The sequence below is a fragment of the Glandiceps talaboti genome, chromosome 23 (genome assembly GCF_964340395.1).
Source record: "Glandiceps talaboti chromosome 23, keGlaTala1.1, whole genome shotgun sequence".
Lineage (NCBI taxonomy): Eukaryota > Metazoa > Hemichordata > Enteropneusta > Spengelidae > Glandiceps > Glandiceps talaboti.
In genome coordinates this window covers 6,269,539-6,288,239 of record NC_135571.1, presented here as the reverse complement: position 1 = coordinate 6,288,239, position 18,701 = coordinate 6,269,539, and the positions used below count along the sequence as shown (strand labels likewise).

At 37.6% G+C, this 18,701-nt stretch overlaps 1 protein-coding gene and 1 long non-coding RNA gene across 2 annotated transcripts; one reads left to right on the top strand and one right to left on the bottom strand.

The window, feature by feature from the left end:
* Positions 1 to 634: 634 nt before the first annotated feature.
* Positions 635 to 5,786, bottom strand: LOC144452987 (uncharacterized). Its single transcript, XM_078144237.1, has 2 exons — positions 4,942 to 5,786; positions 635 to 1,650 (listed from the first exon to the last, which is right to left on the bottom strand). The coding sequence occupies exon 2, from the start codon at positions 1,600 to 1,602 to the stop codon at positions 781 to 783; it is 822 nt and encodes a 273-aa protein (XP_078000363.1). The 5' UTR covers positions 1,603 to 1,650; positions 4,942 to 5,786; the 3' UTR covers positions 635 to 780.
* Positions 5,787 to 7,348: 1,562 nt separating this feature from the next.
* Positions 7,349 to 10,387, top strand: LOC144452943 (uncharacterized). Its single transcript, XR_013482380.1, has 2 exons — positions 7,349 to 7,900; positions 8,667 to 10,387. It is a non-coding gene; the product is annotated as an uncharacterized LOC144452943 (long non-coding RNA).
* Positions 10,388 to 18,701: the final 8,314 nt, after the last annotated feature.

The following is an 18,701-nucleotide window of genomic DNA, read 5'->3' as shown; positions in this document are numbered from 1 at the left end:
ATCCATAAGATAGGTTTCTGAGTACATGTGATCAAATGTCAACCTGATGAGTCAATTATGTGTCACAGATAAGATGTGATACTTAGAGTGATAGATTTAAACATTATATCATCACATCAGGAGTTTCATCATGTAGAGAACGTGATGAACATAAAAACAAGTTCTTTGAGATATTTGACACACACACACACACACACACACACACACACACACACACACACCGTCACACACTGTCAGCCAGCCAGCCAGACAGCCAGCCAGCCAGCCAGACAGCCAGACAGACAGACAGACAGACAGACAGACAGACAGACAGACAGACAGACAGACAGACAGACAGACAGACAGACAGACAGACAGACAGACAGACTTGATTGACGGATTTAGAAACAGGAAGGGGTTTGGAGTTCAAGGTGTAGCTACTTGAAATAAAGTAGACAGATAATCGAGGGTCTTAAATTGAATATAATCTCCATAGTGGATTTTAATAAAATGGGTATTTACATAATTCCCAGTAATAACTGGAATCAATAGGAAACTCGAGATTGTGAACTACACTGGTGTATGTAAAATCATTAAACTGCCACTCGTGATGTCCAATCATTGAAGTGGTATTAACAATACAATGCTTATGAGTTCATTTCATCTTTTCTCGAGTCATGTGATCAGCACACAGACAGTAATTGGCAAGAAAACACTCGCCAGTCTACGTACTCTTTTACGACATCAGCAAATTCACCCAGTGTCGTTTATACCGTAGATATGGCCTGGCGGGTATATTTGTCAGACGAATGACACTTTTTCAGAGTTGGCTGGTGCATTGATGTGATCTGTCCAATCGCTTGCCTTGTCAGTGACGAGTAAAGACTTCACAAGTGTGTTTTTGTCCCTCCTTGAAAGGTCTGTTTTCATTTTTAACGACCTAGGTGTGCTATCTGTCGAATGGTCGTCATGGTTACTTTGAAGCGTTGGCAACATCAGAGGTGCACAGGGAGCTTGCCTACCATGTATGTAATGCTCAAGTTGTATGGGTCCGTTGATTTTTTGGGAATGGAGCCATTTTGTCTTATTGTAGAGCTGCGTGGGGGATAGCCCACTGTAATTCACCCGTGTAACTTTTGGAAACATCGTGTTGATTGGCCCAGGCCCGGTAGGCATTCTTATTACATTGCTCGGCCGGAAGTTCATAACGCCAGTCGAACTTCTTTTGAGTCCCAATTTCAATTCCTTATTTGAATGTTTGGGTGTGTATCCCCCTGGCTGATTTCCCAGACGAGGGGTCTTCTCTTTATCTCGAAGCAGTGTATTGGTCAGATACATACTAACTTCTCGCCGAAAGTTGTTCCTCGGTGAATGCGTTGCTAAACTTATCCCGCTTGTCAAAGATTTCGACATATCGGCCACCTCTTGTTCTCGGCATCGCTCGGTTAAATCGTGAAGAACCTGCTGTTGTTTTCCAAGCCGACGTTTGTCGAACCTCTCCGACAAACTAAATACAGCAGTCTTTTCCCGTTCGCTTATTCGACTACCGGCTCGGGATTTGTCGACAAGAGAGTCGATGAGAGATGCCCTATCATCTTGTCCATTTAGTAAATGCTCACTCATGTTGTTTTAGGCAAGGTTGCAACTCCGGTCAGGACACCTGTTGACTCACTGTAACATGAAAACAAAAAGAACTGTAGACACATTATGAAAAATATTATCTGTATTTGTTTGTTTATATTATGGCATTGATAAATAGTCGTTTCCACTTCTCCAGAATAGATAACTCCTTGGCCTAAATCTTAAGCTTGTTTTTGGTGAGAAATCTATTCCATGTGGTGGTATGTGAAATGTCACTTATATATCTACAGAGCATTCTCTACAATCAAATCAAAGCCCCCCCCCCCCCCCCCATCAGCTTCTATTTAACATCCACAATTAATACTGTACATGTCTGCTGATATCCCGACCATATACGTGTCAAAAGTGTCTTGGTAATTGTTTAATGTGCTATATTCTAGCAACGGAGGATGACACTTCAGGTATATAAAAATAACATAACACAAAATGGTAGCAAGAACGACAGCTAATCAATTCTTAGAAACACATAATGTCTAATTGAGATTAGAGCCACTTGATATGGACAGGCAATCAAACTGAAATCGCTCAACAGGTCGGTTGCCATGACAGTTATCAGGGCTAGGTACGCTAGGTTCAGGGCAGTCGGTCAGGTGCATGGAATGTTAGATTTTCAAAATGGCGAGACTGTGTTACATATTTGATACAAGTGATTATATTATAGCTTATGGTATCACTGAGGTGTTGCATTAGTTTTGTTCTTCGCCCTATGTAAATAATTTCCTCTTCTAGTTGAATTGGACGGCAACTTATTGACAGTACCTTATTGACATGGCATAAAATTACTAATTAAGTGTCTGGAGAACTTGAACTTGGAATTGAAATTTAGCCCAAATTAGCCCTCGCGGTGGTTCATTTCAATCAACGACGAACATTTATGTATCATGCTAAAATAATAGACTACCGCTGCATCACAAAATTGCAGTAGTTTTGTACGGTAAGTTTGAAAGAATTTCACCCTGTTACCTATATCACTGGAGAGCACGTATGTTGTCAAAATTTAACAATTTGAAACCGGTTCTGAATCCGCACAGACCGGTACCTTAAACCGGTTCTGAATCCGCACAGACCGGTACCTTTCATGGTCCAACTGTCCGAAGTACTAATCAGCCGTAACTAATTGATTATATCATCGTACATAGGAATTTGTTGTAGATTGAGCGAGAAATTAGAATTCTTTAATTAGTATAATTGTACATGCCTGTGTTTCGACATAATGTAGTTTCCCGCCATTCTCATGTCGTCAACTTGGGCCTTATCACATTAATCCGTGTATGACATGGAATTGTTTGTCATAGATTAGACAAGAATTGATTTTTTCAAAATTAGTTTTGCCTGCTATACTACTGAGTTGCCTGTCACGGTTTCGACTTGGCATAATTTCCGGCCATTCTCATGTCGTCAACTTTGGCCTTTATCAACTTATTAATCCGTGTATCGCATGGAATTATTTGCCATAGTTTAGACGAGAATTGATTTTTCAATATTAGTTTTGCTTGCCAGTTTCATAAATTTTCTCAAGATAACCGTTGGGTGAACGGCCTTCGAAATTATACGAATGGTAATCTGAAATAATACCCCGTATTTGCCAAACTGTCTCTGTTATTTTTTGTTTTACATTCCAAGCATACGCGTCGTCTATTTCTTTCTTCTAGGAGATGTCGGTTGTCACTGTGTTTAAAACATGGAACTACTCTTGAAACCAGTACACCTGAAACACCGTCTGACTCGACACAAATCTTACCAGCATTGCTGCTTGATTTTATTTCTTCCGAGTTACCAGTACATTAGTACATTGTCGCTAAGTTGTTTACAGTGACTCAGAGATATCGCAACATTTTAATGAATATTCCTCAGACTCGACATTACAAACAATACGTAACAGTCCAAACAATCAGATCAAGTAGTTTACTATAATGTAACAATTTGAGATAATCATCATAAACACACAATGGAAATGTAGCAATGTTGTAAAACTTACATGTTGAGCCAGACGAAATTAAATGTAACAGTATTATGGTTGAAATATTTGTGTGGAGCTAGATGAAATGTTGCTATTTTTATAAGGTTTTTGTCGAGCCAGATGTTGAAATGCTGCAATATTTAATTATAACTTATAAGCTTTATCGTAGGGACACACTAGTTTGGGGTAATCTGCTTTCTGTTGTAAAGTAAATATCCACAGAAGCTCAGAAAGACACTCCATGTACGTACATGCTTACTCATGTCTACAAAAATACAAAAATGTACTAATGGTGTTAGCAATGTTTGTTCTACGTACATAGTATACGGATCGTTGTACCTTAGCAACCGTAGCCATGCATGTAGTTGTTCTCTGTATCATAAAGTCGAAACACTCATAACTCAATCCGGGCACATTGCCTTTACTGTGTAATCGACTTGTTATAGCGTGTGAAGTGGAACCATAGCTAGGCAAGGACAAAACATATACTTGAATGTCTACGATAATCTTGACGCCACCATGGCTAAAGTATTTGACTTATTGGCGTTCACCGTTGCTGTACTTCAAACTGTGGTTGTCAAGGAGATTCTAGATATATGTGAGTGCTACAAAACGGTACACCAACAACTGTGTAATTTCATTAAATTTGGATTACACAGTCTGTCAGTGTCTCTATGTTAGGTAAGGAAAGGAAACTGGGGATTTGTAACGATGGAATAACGGAAATAAACAACGGCTTTTGACGGCCACAGAATAAACACATACTCAACGTATTAAATTTAAGCATTGTTGACTTGGTTCTATATATAATCACTTTGTTTGTTCAAAGAACGTTTCATTTTTTTTGTGTGAAATATAACATATAAGGTGCAATCATTCCCTGGAGCAGAATTCTATTATTGAGAGAGGAAACTTTGACGATTTGCAGGAAATACAAAGTTCATAAACATATTTTCAAAAGTATTTTGGTAATATCTTGGAATAATTATACTGACAGTATGATTACTCCAAGGTAATATAGATAAAATCTAGTCAAAATAATGACGATATGAATTGGAGTTCTAAGGGTACCGGTATAAAAAGTTCCGCTAGGCTCTAAATCCGCCACAGCGTCTCATTCTCGCAAACCAGCATTAGAGTTATTATTTCTACCACTACACTTCGAACCAGTAATAAGGACCGGCTCGTTAAGAACGGTACCGTAAAACGGTCGTTGTTTGCGACGCTGCTGCGTCTCGATTGCAATTGATAGATACACATTGAACAAAATACATAACAAACTTTTAACACCAGCACTGCATCAGTGGCAACTGGCAGGTATTCTGTTCCAAATATTATTCTACTCTGTTTAGTGTACTTACCATTATCAGATTAAAATTGAACCATCGTCACTTGACTCGGAGTTTTCCACAATTGCCTGCTAAGACCTTTGAAACGCGTGTTTAAGTCGCTTTGTGGTGATAAGAATGTATTCAGACTTTGGAGAATTGCCTGGTATAGAGGTAAACAGTTACAGAGAGAGTTCAGCGTCCTTCAACTTTGTCGCTGTGGGTAGTAAACTCCACTTTTGTTGCCTTCAAATATCCTGTAGGCTGTAACGTAGCGGATTATTGTTTAACTTTTGACGGCGTTGGTGTCCATTCCAGCCGCAATATAGAATCGAAAAACAGCCGTTGTAATGTACAATTTAAAGTTAGATGGACTTGGTACAATTCTATGGTCCAAGTTCTACCACCAAGTAAAAAGTCCGACTTTGTCTACTAGTATAGTACCTTCTGTTCAAACTTGCGGCATGAAGCTGTATATAGTGATGCTCAACAACTTCCACTATGTTCCATTCACCACAGAACATTTGGTAGCTTAAAATAGCTCCAGAAAGTCAGCCTGCACACTGGAAAGTGTCCATAGTACGGAATTAATGAAGTCGAGTATAGAAGATGATATTAATGTTCGCGATTTCCTCGTAACACTTTTGGCAAATAAGTGTCATCTACATCGCGTACATATTGTGTGATATATCTATGGGTCATACAAACTCACACAATAGTCCCTGTTTTGCCAACTACATGAATATTGTAGGCAGCGAACCCTGGAGATTAAAGACCCGTGAATACGTCTGGAAGTAAAACTTTAACTACGTACACACCTTAATCCCACGACCTTTGACCGCGGGCGATTCCATTCCATAGAAAGGCCAGCGACTTACACATTCTTTTCCGCAGAGATATGCTAGCGTTGTTGCAAACGATAACATATTCATTATGTGATGTACTTTATATCTTCAGTGTACAGAAAAGCATGGAATATTGTACTGTTTTCTAAAGCACACATCAAAATATAGTTGTTCACTCCTCTGTATCATAATGGGATGACCGCAGGTAATTTTACTTGTCAGTGTAGTTTGGAAAGCCTCCACAACGCTGTAAGTCAACTGTAAACAGAGTATTGTAGTGTTTCCCATTGTCTGAATTCAAAAGCATTTCACTGTGTGATAGAATAAAGGCTGACAACATAATAACCCACGGTATATCTATAGCGTGAAACCAAAGTTGTTTACTGTTGCCATGGTGACACACTGATTCTGAAACAGATGATTAACTATAAGATAAATGTTTTTAGTCATTCTATAAAAAATGACTCGTTCAGACAACTAGAGAGCACGACAGTTTCTACCCCATGGATTTTTCATTATATCGACCTGAAAAAGAGACCATTGTTATAGAAGTCCAGTGAGACTCAGTGTTCAATGGCAGCCTCAGCGACTGATTTTTTCGATGCTTTTGTTTTCAAATGTAGCTCTTGAAGAATAGGGTAAGTCCACATCTGGCAAACTATTCTCTTACAAAGTTATTTTTGATTAAACAATGTCGGTTCGTCAGGCAGACCGATTTTAAATAGTTTTATTTGTAAAAACAATGCAAATGTGAACACTGTCAATGCCATGCAGACTAACAAGGAAGCCTGGCTGGCTAATCAAATACTGTAGTTCGCTGCAAGGTTGTTTCAACTTGATCTAAGTCAATACTGACCCCTTTGTTGTGTATGTATTTTTATTTCTGTACATTAGGTGGTTTATATCAGGTGTATTACTCTATGTGTATTATTGTAGTTTTGTATTTTTTTGCGACCACACTTAACTAATTTCTCTGTACAGAGATAATAAAGTTATCTTGTATCTTAACGATTTCTCTCTCGAAAAGTCAAAGGAACATCTAGAATTTCTTTGCGATTTCTGACATAAATATAACAATACACTAAACTTGTCATCCCGTGGATTGGATTTGAATCCGAGTCAACACACAGAAACATTTTCCAGGTATTCGTCAAAGTTGTGATGATGAATGTCTTGTCTCGCTACTAGCTATATAGTACTTTATACACTAAGTCTTGCTTGACGTCCGTGCATAAACAGTTGTGTACGTCAACAAATTATAATTTTGTTTCATTACTGTTATGGTATGGTGAGAAGATGGTAATGCATACTCCAGGAAGTACAAAACAGAGTCGGGAATGATAACAAAAAATTACGAAAGATTCATAGTTATAAACCAACCACTGGGTATGGCGTTTCATTGGGGCCTTTATTATGTACATCTTATTTGACTCGCCTCGACAACTTATTTGGCAACTCGACATCTTATTTGATTCGTCTCGACAACTTATTTGGCAACTCGACATCTTATTTGATTCGTCTCGACAACTTATTTGGCAACTCGACATCTTATTTGATTCGCCTCAACAATTTATTCGGCTCCTCGATACCTTATTTGCCTCAACAACTTCTTTGGCTCCTCGATAACTTATTTGACTCGCCTCGACAACTTATTTGAGTCGTCATCTGCATATTCGCCATGTGTACATCTCATTCAAGTACTCTATCGCACGTTCTGCTGGTAGACCTAATTTGAACACCCCAAGTCACTGGAGATGTTTACCATGCCAAATAAGTTATCGAGCATCAGAAAAAGGAGTCGAGTCAAATGTGACATGTATTATTCTTCGAATACTTTTCAGTAGGCTAGAGGTACCGTTGTATCATGACCCGGAAATACATCAGACGGTATGCATACCACTCAGAAACCATACGTTGCTGCTCGAGAGTATCACAAATCTCACAATACAAGACACATCGTCATTATCCATATTTATATCAATAATCAGATATCGATCTGTGGAATATCCTAGAGGCATTCAATCAATTTGTGTCAGGATGGGTGAAACTTGAAAGAAGTGTTTACGTTCGTATGTCCACAATGAACTACGACTCGTACGACGACGACTACTACTACTACTAGTAATTGTAGCGAGGCACTGCCACAGGTAAGATTTTCGCCTATGTTTTCAATTGAAAACTAATTTGAAGTGCAGTGGTTATATTTACATAAACTATAGAATTTATATACTATTCCTCATATATGTAGCGTCACTTCACAATGTCAACGAAGGTGCTGACACTATTTTTGAAGGACCACCCTCCGCCTTCCCACATCCCAATCAAGTATTACATTGTGCCAGCAGTTTTGAAGTTGAAAGAAGCATCATTGCTATGTAGCACACATTTAACGAACTCACTTAGTTGTTGTATCACACTGTTGTTTATCATTTTAAAAAAAAAACCATGTTGATAAGATACATGTCATATGTATACACAAACAGCTGGCACTGATTCAACACACATTCATACATCCCATAATGATCACATCACTTTTATAAGAAACAAATATAGAATACATGTGTGTAGTCTAGTGTTTGAATATGCTTTGCACTCCATGCACAATATAAACAGAAGTCTATATAATTAATCATCTCTAATCTATGCTGATTAATTGTAATGTTTTTGTATTGCATGATAATATTGAGGATAAATCAATTGTCCCTAATCTTAATTGATTTTGAGATTCTCATCCTAGAAATTATTGAGTAAAACAAACTGAGATTCACTGTGCCAAGTGTTTTCATGTGAAACAGAAATAAACATGCCATAGATGAATAGAAACAATATTTTACCATAGCTTATTTTGATATAGGCATAAAATATCTAATCAGTATTGTAGTAACCTGCTAACAAAATATCTATTTATTTTAGGTCCTGTATTGTCAGCACTTGATAAAGAAACCACTGAATCCATGAGTGATTGTTGAGATTGGTGGAAAGATAGTAGCAGCTCACTGATTACATGGCTGGTCTTGGTGAATGCTGTGCTCATGGTGTTAAACAAGCCTTAGATGAACCAAAATTAATTAACTGCAATAATAATTGATTAACTGCAACCACAGTTGCAGTTAATCAGGGTACAGACAATATTTTATTGCCATGGTCACAGTTACTCAGTCCACAGGCAATCTTATCATGCCATGGTTACACATACTCAGTCTACAGACAATCTCACCAGGGTTGCAGTTACTCAGTGTACAGACAATTTTCAAGTTTTGCAATTCCAAAGTTTTATCATTTTCTAGCTCACCGTTTTCAGTACCTTTCTGCCATTTTTCACTGTAATAGAAAGGTGGAGTGCTTTGTTTAATCAATTTAATACATTTAGTTCTGATCTTGCTGGTTATTAAAGCACCCCATTTTTATGCAAAACCAGACATGTCTGTGAATTGTGTTTTGCATATTTTTGTGTGGTGATTATTTGTAAGAAGTTGTTTTTTGTGTGTAACAATTTAGCTGCATTATTATTTTAGCTTGAATTGAGGCATCTGTGAAAATCAAAAACAGCTACATTTGTAGACTAGACTGGGACAATGCCTACTGGTTACTTTATTAGTGACTCTGTGCAAGTCAGACAGTCACTGAACAATCATTGAAACTTAGTGTATGTCAGTCTCTGAATCCCAGTCTATGAATCCAGTTAAAAGAGTATGTGTTAGTTAATCAATGAAAATCGGTGTAAGACAGTTGCTGTATCCATTATGTAAAAAGTATATATTATAGTCAGTCATTGATAATCATTGAAACTCTACCCATGTCAGTCACTGAACTGGATTAAAATGGCCATATGGATATGAGGATTAGCTATTTATTTTGGATTTTAAATTTATAAAACAATGTGAAACAACATATGTTAAGTCCTTTGTTTGTAACTCAAATTCTGAAAGATTAATAAATGTATAACATGTTTGTTATTGTATGTACAATATCAAACTTTTTATACATTATTTTAGCTTTTTACAATGTAATGACTTACATAGACTTGGTCAGTATTATTTCACATTGAAGGAAGCCATGATAACATTGTTTCATAAATTAACAATTCAAAATAAATCCTCATCCATGTATGGCCACTTTAAGGTAGTGTGTATGATTATAGACAAAAATAGCTTGACTGAAGAATTGAAGAGTCTTTTCCTGTGTATTTTAGTCACATCACTATAAAGCAGATATGTGTGTATGCTTTTCTTTAGTGCAATCATACCGTTTCCATGCTATAAACAGTCTAGCATGTTCAAGGTAGTGGTAATCTGCTGTATTCAAAGAATTCTATAAGAAGAACCTATGGAAATCAAGATGGTGGACAATTTGAATTCATATGATTTATCCTCAGTATATTAGTGTGAGCAGCACATTCTACACTGTTGTTACAGTACTTTACTTGAGGATCTGTAGACTGAAAGATCCAGTCTTGTGTAAACTCCTTCATTACATCTGAATGGAATATTGAGTTGCTGCCCTGCAGCTTTATATCCTGAGAATTTGACATGTGTTACTGTTGTTGACTGTGAATGATCATGTAATATTCTGATGTAATACTTACCTTGTTGGGTATGCAAGTTTTTTATATTAAAATATAATTTTCAATTTGATTTATTTCATGTTTCTATACATTATGTAATGTAATGTAATGTAATGTAATGTAATGTAATGTAATGTAATGTAATGTAATGTAATGTATGGGTGGGTGGGTGGGTGAATGGATGGATGGATGGATGTACATAGGGATGTAGCTAATTTTAAATGTAGCCAGTAAAATGTGAAACATAGGCAGTACTATATTATCTAAGAGTGAGACCAATGATGGAAATATAGTGGTTGAAACAATGATTTTGTAGAGAAATCCGTAAAAAAGGAGTATACTAACCATGCATCCACCTATGGACACATGCTCATATGTATAACTGTGTGTACATGTAAGTTAAGACAATGGGCCACAAGTGAAAATAGAAAGTTAAAAGGAGATAATGAGGGGTTATTTAGAACAACAACTACAACTGTGATTAACTAGAAATATTTATTTATAAGATGAACGCCTGGTGACTTACATTTCATCTTAGCTACTATGTCTACATACTGATGTGATAGGTGTTTAGTACTTTGGCCTTGTATATATTTCAAAACAACACAAATTAACAGGTATGCCCAATTTTATTCAAATATTGCTACCCTTAGTTGACTCTAATTACTAAATGTGGGTCTCAAAATACAGTGGACTCAGGCATAGGTGGCCATTACTTATAAATTCCCAAAGATTTTTTTTAATTCTTCATTCAGCCAAAGAGAATACAAGTGAGTGAGTAGGAATGAAAACAACCTCTATAAGGGCACGAGTGTCATCAGTCAGCCTGAAGAAGCATCCATGAAAGGATACAAAACTGAAGTGCAGTAGGATGAAACAGGATACTTTGCCACAAACGATTCTAATCATGCTTTAAGCTAATCAAAAATTCAAGCCAAGTTTTGTCATTGCCAACAATACTTATTGAAATTTAGTAAATACTGTACATGTACCTTTCAACCAGACTGAATATAATACAGTCATTATTGTCGTGAAATTTAAGTCCGGTATAAAACTTCACCTTTTCATTATTAGCATCAATGGTTTAGTAAAAACAGTAAATTCTGTTGAGTCCGTCTCGGTGCATTTCTCAAATTATTAATCTCTATATATAAAGTCTCATTATCTCTGCATGAGAAATATCTGTACCACTGCACTGTCTGTGTTGAAATGGTGCGATGTCCCTCTTTTAAAGTCTCGGTGTCTATTAAACTCGCTACTGGTTTAATTTTATTGCTGGAAAATATGTAGAAGGGAACCTCTCTGATGTCCACTGAGTTTTTTTTCTGACCTCTGCATGGTTTGTTCATATCTTTCCATTCTGCCTGTGGATGGGGATTGTGACACTGTATGTCTCATGTGTAGAGAAGGAACTGGATTTGTCGAGTAATACAACTTTGAAGGCTGACCTGTCAACATAAAACATCAAACAGAACAATGTTGAGTCATCATTTTTAATCTCAAAATGAACATGAAAAAAACACTCAACATAGGAACCAATAGTTGAAATTGGTGACAGAATAGCTATGTAATAGAGCCCTAAGAAATAATAAGGTGTGTGTGTGTGGGGGGGGGGGGGTACTTTTTCCAAATGGGTCCTCAGGGAGGGCCATAGTTTAGAAAATGGAAATTGGTGTGAGGAGCAGAGTGGGTCTCACAGTAGTAATGGGGGAACAACATTACAAGATATTGGTAATAATGTGGTGGAGTTGAGATGTTGACCAATCAGCCCTGGGGTTGTCAGTTGTGCACTCCATCTTGGCTTTGGTAGTTCCGGCCTTCAGCTCAGCCAATAGATCAAAACACAGGCTTTGATACAAACACAAACTGTGATGCCTTTAAAAATTATCAATGTGGTGGGATCTTACTACAGAAAAATTATCTGTTTCTAGTGGGATTGAACCCAGGACCTCCTGACGACTAATCTTGAGCTCTAACAACTATGCCACAGAGAGGCAGTTAAAAATGTTTTTCATTAAAATCTTTTTACAGGGCATGGTCATTTGTTGGAGAAAGAAAATTGAGGGAGGGTCACTTTTTACATCCCCCCCCCCGGCTAAAAAAAAACATAAGTAGAATTACATGTTTCTCAATTTGACAACTTTCAGTTTGGATATTATTGCTTGCATTACCTGCAATGAATGTAAAACATTTTGGAATTGAAAAATGAAAATAAACACTACTACAACTTTACACTCTACAAAATGGAAAGGGAAATAACAACTCAAAATAACAACATTGGCATTTATCACTCATCATCATCATGTCCCTGTAAACAGATTCACTTGGCAGCTCAGTATCGAATGTATTAATCTCGTTACATTTTCACAGCTGGTTATCTGGGGACATGACCTTAAAAGTTCAAAAGGGTCAAGACAAAATTGTTGGTTCGAAAAAATAAAAACTTCCAAACACTATTTCACTTTCAGTCACTGATGACATTTATCATAATAATTTGTGTTATTTATCACTCAAACATTTGCCACTATTGCACTCTGTACTGAGCCTCAGTATAATACTCGTGTAACTACACTAAAGTATGTGCAGACTATTCAACCAAAATTGTTGGGGCTGACAACTAACAGTTAAACAAAACACACAATTTAGTCAACATCAGGAATGTGCTAATGATTACAGTTTAAAGTCACTTGTGAGCTTAGGGACCTGTCAGTTTCTTCAGCCTGGAAAGGGGGGGGGGATTCTTAAATTGGGCCGACAAAAAGTCACTGACCCCCCTATCTGTAAAACCAAAAACAGGCTGACCCCCCGCCCCCATATATATATATATATATATATATATATATATATATATATATATATATATATATATATATATATATATATATATATATATATATATATATATATATATATATATAACTCGGTGAGTATCACCCAAGAAAGAGTTCCAGTACTACCAAAACTATATATATATATATATATATATATATGAAGTTTAATAGCATCTTGACAGTGAAAGGTATGGGAAAACTTTAGCAGGGAATATGTATATCTCATTGGGGGGGAGGGGGGTCCTATGGGGTCTATAAGCCCTGGAGGTTTTTTACTTACATCTTGACAGTAAGAGGGGAAGAGCTTGAGACTGGGATATGTCCATCTCATGTGGGGGGGGGGGGTGTCCAAGGGGGTCTCCCTCTAGAAGCCCTGGAGGATTTTTACTCTTATAAAAGCCATTTTTTAGGCTATTCAGACCCTTTCAAGCAATAACTCAATCCATGCTTTACAAGACAGTACCATCAAGTATCAGAAACTATTCTTTATAACTTACATAGGGTTGAAATATGTTCTTAAAGTTAAACAGTTAAATGGCATCATTAAATACATGTAGTAAAGGTCAGCACATCTACTGGTAGTATCATTGGTAGGGGAGATTTGGAGTTTAAGGCAATGTTAGACTACCTTGGCAAACATTTCACATCTTTAAAAGACAATATCATCTCAAATTACAATTGGGTGAAAATATTTAAGAAAAGTTCAATACCATTATGACAGGTTGTTGGTGCATCTGATTGTTGGTTGAATGCAAGAGTGGCCTCTGGGGGTGAGGGAGTCCTTGGGGTTTTCCCCCTGGCAGATCTGCAGTTTTTGGCTTCTATTAAGACAATGTTTAGGTTATTCATTGCCTTTGAGGTAATATTTCCAAGCTTCGAATAGCTAACGTAAATGTAAGTTTTAAATGAGTTTCCCATGTCACATAAAAATGGCCCTGTAACATTGGTATAGTGGCATTAATATTGCATGTACAGTAAAGTCACCGGTATGTTAGAGAACTTTAGGAATTGTCATACCGAGTGTATAATAGAAACTGGAATCTGATGAGATGTGGTGATTTGTAGTGTCAATAACATGTAGTGTCCAAAATAGAAAGTGTATTAATCCCTTCTGACAAGTTCATAGTGACGAGTAAGGAACATTTTAGATTAACTTCTTTTATAAACTATCTATGAAGATTACCATTACAAAACCTTCAAGTTCACTTTTGCCCCAAAGTGCAATATAAGTGAAGCACTGATTGTGAAACAGCCAAGCATTTACATGACATGTTCTGTAACTAGTGTGGTAGCTAGGTAATACATGTATATGTATATTTATTGTTATGCGTGAACTAATAAGGAATATTAAAGAAATCATGTAAGAAACAGGGAGAAGAACAAATATTGACATGTACCACATTTCAGACAAGGCTATATGCCATTGTAGAAAGAGGATTTTTTTCTTCCATCACAATCCAAAACACAATGACCCCCTATCCACAATTTTGAAAACAGCATGACCCCCCCCCCCCCACTGCCAATTTCAAAAACAGGGTGACCCCCTCCCCCCACCCCCAGGCCGAAGGAACTGACCGACCCCTTAATCCTATTCAAGAATGGTGATGGGTCATAAGTAATGGTGTTATTTGGTATTTACGATATTCAAAACTATTATCAATGCTGACGGTATATTTTGAATATGACGATGCCTGAATAGAACTATTAGCTCACAAGTGACACTGACTGTGCTGTGTCACCGTGAACGTACACAGAACGATCATCAGACAGTAATAATGGACGGGATCACAACAAATAATTAAATAATAAATAGCGTATTGAATATTTAGATAAAGTTTAAATTTCTCTACCTGTGACAAAGTACATGTAATCTCCACAGACTAGACACGCGTGACGTATCCGATACTCTGTTGTTTCCTTCTCGAGATAAAGCGGTAAGCCATCATTAAGTCCTCTCTCCTCTCGGACAGCTCTGTTTGATCTCTTTCTCCAACATATTTAGAACGTATACTTTGGTTATATAACATTTACTTCCGCGTTTCCGGGTCAACATTGTGAGGACCCACCAGTCACTCTTCAAAAAAACTACACAAAACTTTGATGACGCTCTTTGACGTAACAGCAGATTTTGTATGACGCGAAGTGACGTTTGCGCAAGAGAGCACATATTTACTGAAGGGGAGCTAGGGATGCTAAAATATCGCCTGCAAGAGAACGTCATACATGTTGACTAAATAAGTTATCGAGGAGCCAAAGAAGTTGTCGAGGCGAGTCAAATAAGTTGTCGAGGAGCCAAAGAAGTTGTCGAGGCAAATAAGTTATCGAGGAGCCAAAGAAGTTGTTGAGACGAGTCAAATAAGTTATCGAGGAGCCAAATAAGTTGTCGAGACGAATCAAATAAGATGTCGAGTTGCCAAATAAGTTGTCGAGACGAATCAAATAAGATGTCGAGTTGCCAAATAAGTTGTCGAGGCGAGTCAAATAAGATGTCGAGTTGCCAAATAAGTTGTCGAGGCGAGTCAAATAAGATGTACATAATAAAGGCCCCAATGAAACGCCATACACTGGGTTTTTAATCAAAGTGACATAACACAGGGGGCGCTATGTGACGTTGCAGAACAGGGCGTGTTTATTATATTACTTGATGGATATCTACAAGTAAAAGTTCAGGAACTGCGATAGAACATGTTACTCAAAAATGGAATGTTCATTATGATGTTTTTGGGCCTTTAACAACTGAAACGATTTTTGTATTATACCTTCTTTTACATTTCAAAACTTATTTAATTATTTTTTTTTTTTGGGGGGGGAGATTTAATAGGAAACTTGCAATCCAGACGGAGCATGCTCAGACGCAAAGGACTATGGGATTATCTGTGGTTATCGTAATACCTAATCTGGAGCTACCGATAAAAAACCCTCCCACAATAGTCTGGGAAAACTATGAATTGACCATTCGTGGTTGCAAACATGATGCAACATCCAACATGGCGGGTTTGCAAGTCCCCTATTGTAAAGCGTTCACTGATCTAAATCCCCTCCCTGTACGTGTAAAGCTATAAATAATGATGTTATCTTGGTCTTCATCGTGTTGTCAAGTTCATGACCTTCTTATCGTCGCAAACCACGCCTGTTTACGGCACCGTTCATCACCGTCCCAGAAAATAACAGGTCTGGTTTGCGAGAATGGACCTTTTATGCTAATGGGCTGCACTCTGGCTTCTTCAGCACTTTTCGACATATGGCAAAGTACCGAGACATCAATTCTGTGAATGAAACAATAATATGACTCGTTCAATATCATATCCTGGGGGATTATGAGAAATACGAGGACTGTTCAGAAACAGCTTTAGAAACGGGAGTGGAAGGCATGACAGATGGGTGTTGTAGCTTCCCTTACAAATCGTACCCAATTCCTTGGATTTCATGGCTAAAGCGGGTTGCACTGTCTATCGGTCAATATATTCCGCAACCTTTGTTTTATATTATGCAAAACCTGTTTATGAAGTCTCCCTCATAAAGACCTGGTTAAAACACTATACGTCATCAATATTATCTCCTAAATCTCCAACAAAATAAAAATATCAAAATGATATAGTGTAAATATTAATTAACAGATTTGACTTGAATGTCACCCACCCCATCAGGTACAGATATGTACCATTGTAAAGAGTACTGCCAATGGCGAAGTGTGGATACATGTATGTGGACTATTCAACCTTTAGATGGGATAGCATAGCACTACATCGATACTTGGCCGAACATTATGTATGTCAATTATGCAGATCACATTACTCAGATTTTACATAAAAAATAGTTTATCCTATTTCCCCAAAGAATGAATGTGTGTACAAATTTCATTTGAACTAAGTCAATCGTTTTCGAGAACATGACACATTACAGACAGACAGACAGACAGACAGACAGACAGACAGACAGACAGACAGACAGACAGGCAGGCATACATACACACACATACATACATACATACATACATACACATACACACACACATACATACATACATACATACATACATACATACATACATACATACATACATACATACATACATACATACATACATATATACATACATTTAAAGGTAAGTGTGATATAAAATTTATATTGTACCTTCCTTGCTTTGGCCGTATACATAGCAAACGGCTATCGGCGCTCCTCTGTCTTTTGACTCCACAATGACGTCATCCCCGAGTTGAACCAAACATACCACATCATCACCAAGATTGGAGACCTCTTCAAAATCTATCAAGTCGTCTGTTTTCCCACCTAGAAATGAAGTTATTACTCCACGCATCCCCATAACCCCTTTCACCTGCGGTTTGGGTTCAGAGCCATGCTTTGGGTCCTTCACCAATGCAGTTATTTGGTTCTCATAGTGATAGTAATTTGTATACAAAGGAATAAGAGAAGGGTCAGCTCTTCCATTCACTTCGACCACCTTAACCTTGTCGTGCTCAGTCAAGAAATATTGGACATGAACGAATTGGTTATCAAATCCCGTTTTGATCATTTTTGTTACAATCTCATCAAAATTCTGGTACAACACCCTTTCCTGGTTATCTGTCAATGCTGTTGGTAAAATGCCACCTTGGAAGCATTGAGGATATTCTTTCCAATGGGTGTCCTCAATTATTGACCAATGGTAGATAATCCCATCCAGAACGCAGCCATCCACGGAAACCTGCCTTTTCCCATCAACAAACTCTTCCAATATTACTGTATCTAGATTGATGTCATACATCAAACCTTTGTCTTTGATCCAGTGATTCATAAACGACTGGTAATATCCATTAAGCGTTCCATATGAACAGCTGTCGTCCTTCAAAAGATCGTATAATTGATCCACTGTGTTGATTTTCAATGTGCCTTCACCAATAGCCCCAACTATAGGCTTTAGGAATCCACCTTTGCCTCGTATAAAATCTGCCACATCTCTCATTTTACCGCCATCTTCAATGTCACTTATGTCGAGAACCATACTCGGAACTGTTGCAGAATCTGGATCAAGGTATTTACGTGATAAGAACTTGTGACAGGTCAGGTACACTGACTCCACAGTTGGACCACGAATATGAGGGAACGTTTCAGACAATGCAGCATGGACCAAACAAGCGATATCTGAAAAACTCACCACCATTGATATGTTTTGTGTGTTGATGATATCTTCACATTGTTTTGTAAACTGCAATAGGTCGTCCTTAGTTGACTTGGGGTGGAGGATCTTAACCTTGTGAGATTGCTTGGTCTCTTCTGGTAAATATCTGATGAAACTGGAAACTTTTTGATCCCATTTGGTAGGACAGAGAAGTAGTATGTTAGTTTGCTTTCGCTTCATTTCCATACTTGCAGAAAATGCATGTGCAGTGCTCTCCTTAGGCCCTGGAAGTATCGCGGTACTGACTAAGTTGACGCACGCAGACACCGGCAGCAATGAAGCAGGCAGAAATGACCTTTGACCTCGAACATCGAACCCTCTAGCTTACTGTTATATTACTGTATAGCAAGAAACAAGGCCTTTACCTTTCTTTA

Bases quoted from the DNA above. Each gene is read 5' to 3' on its own strand.
- LOC144452987 (XM_078144237.1), bottom strand. From the start codon at position 1,602: ATGAGTGAGCATTTACTAAATGGACAAGATGATAGGGCATCTCTCATC.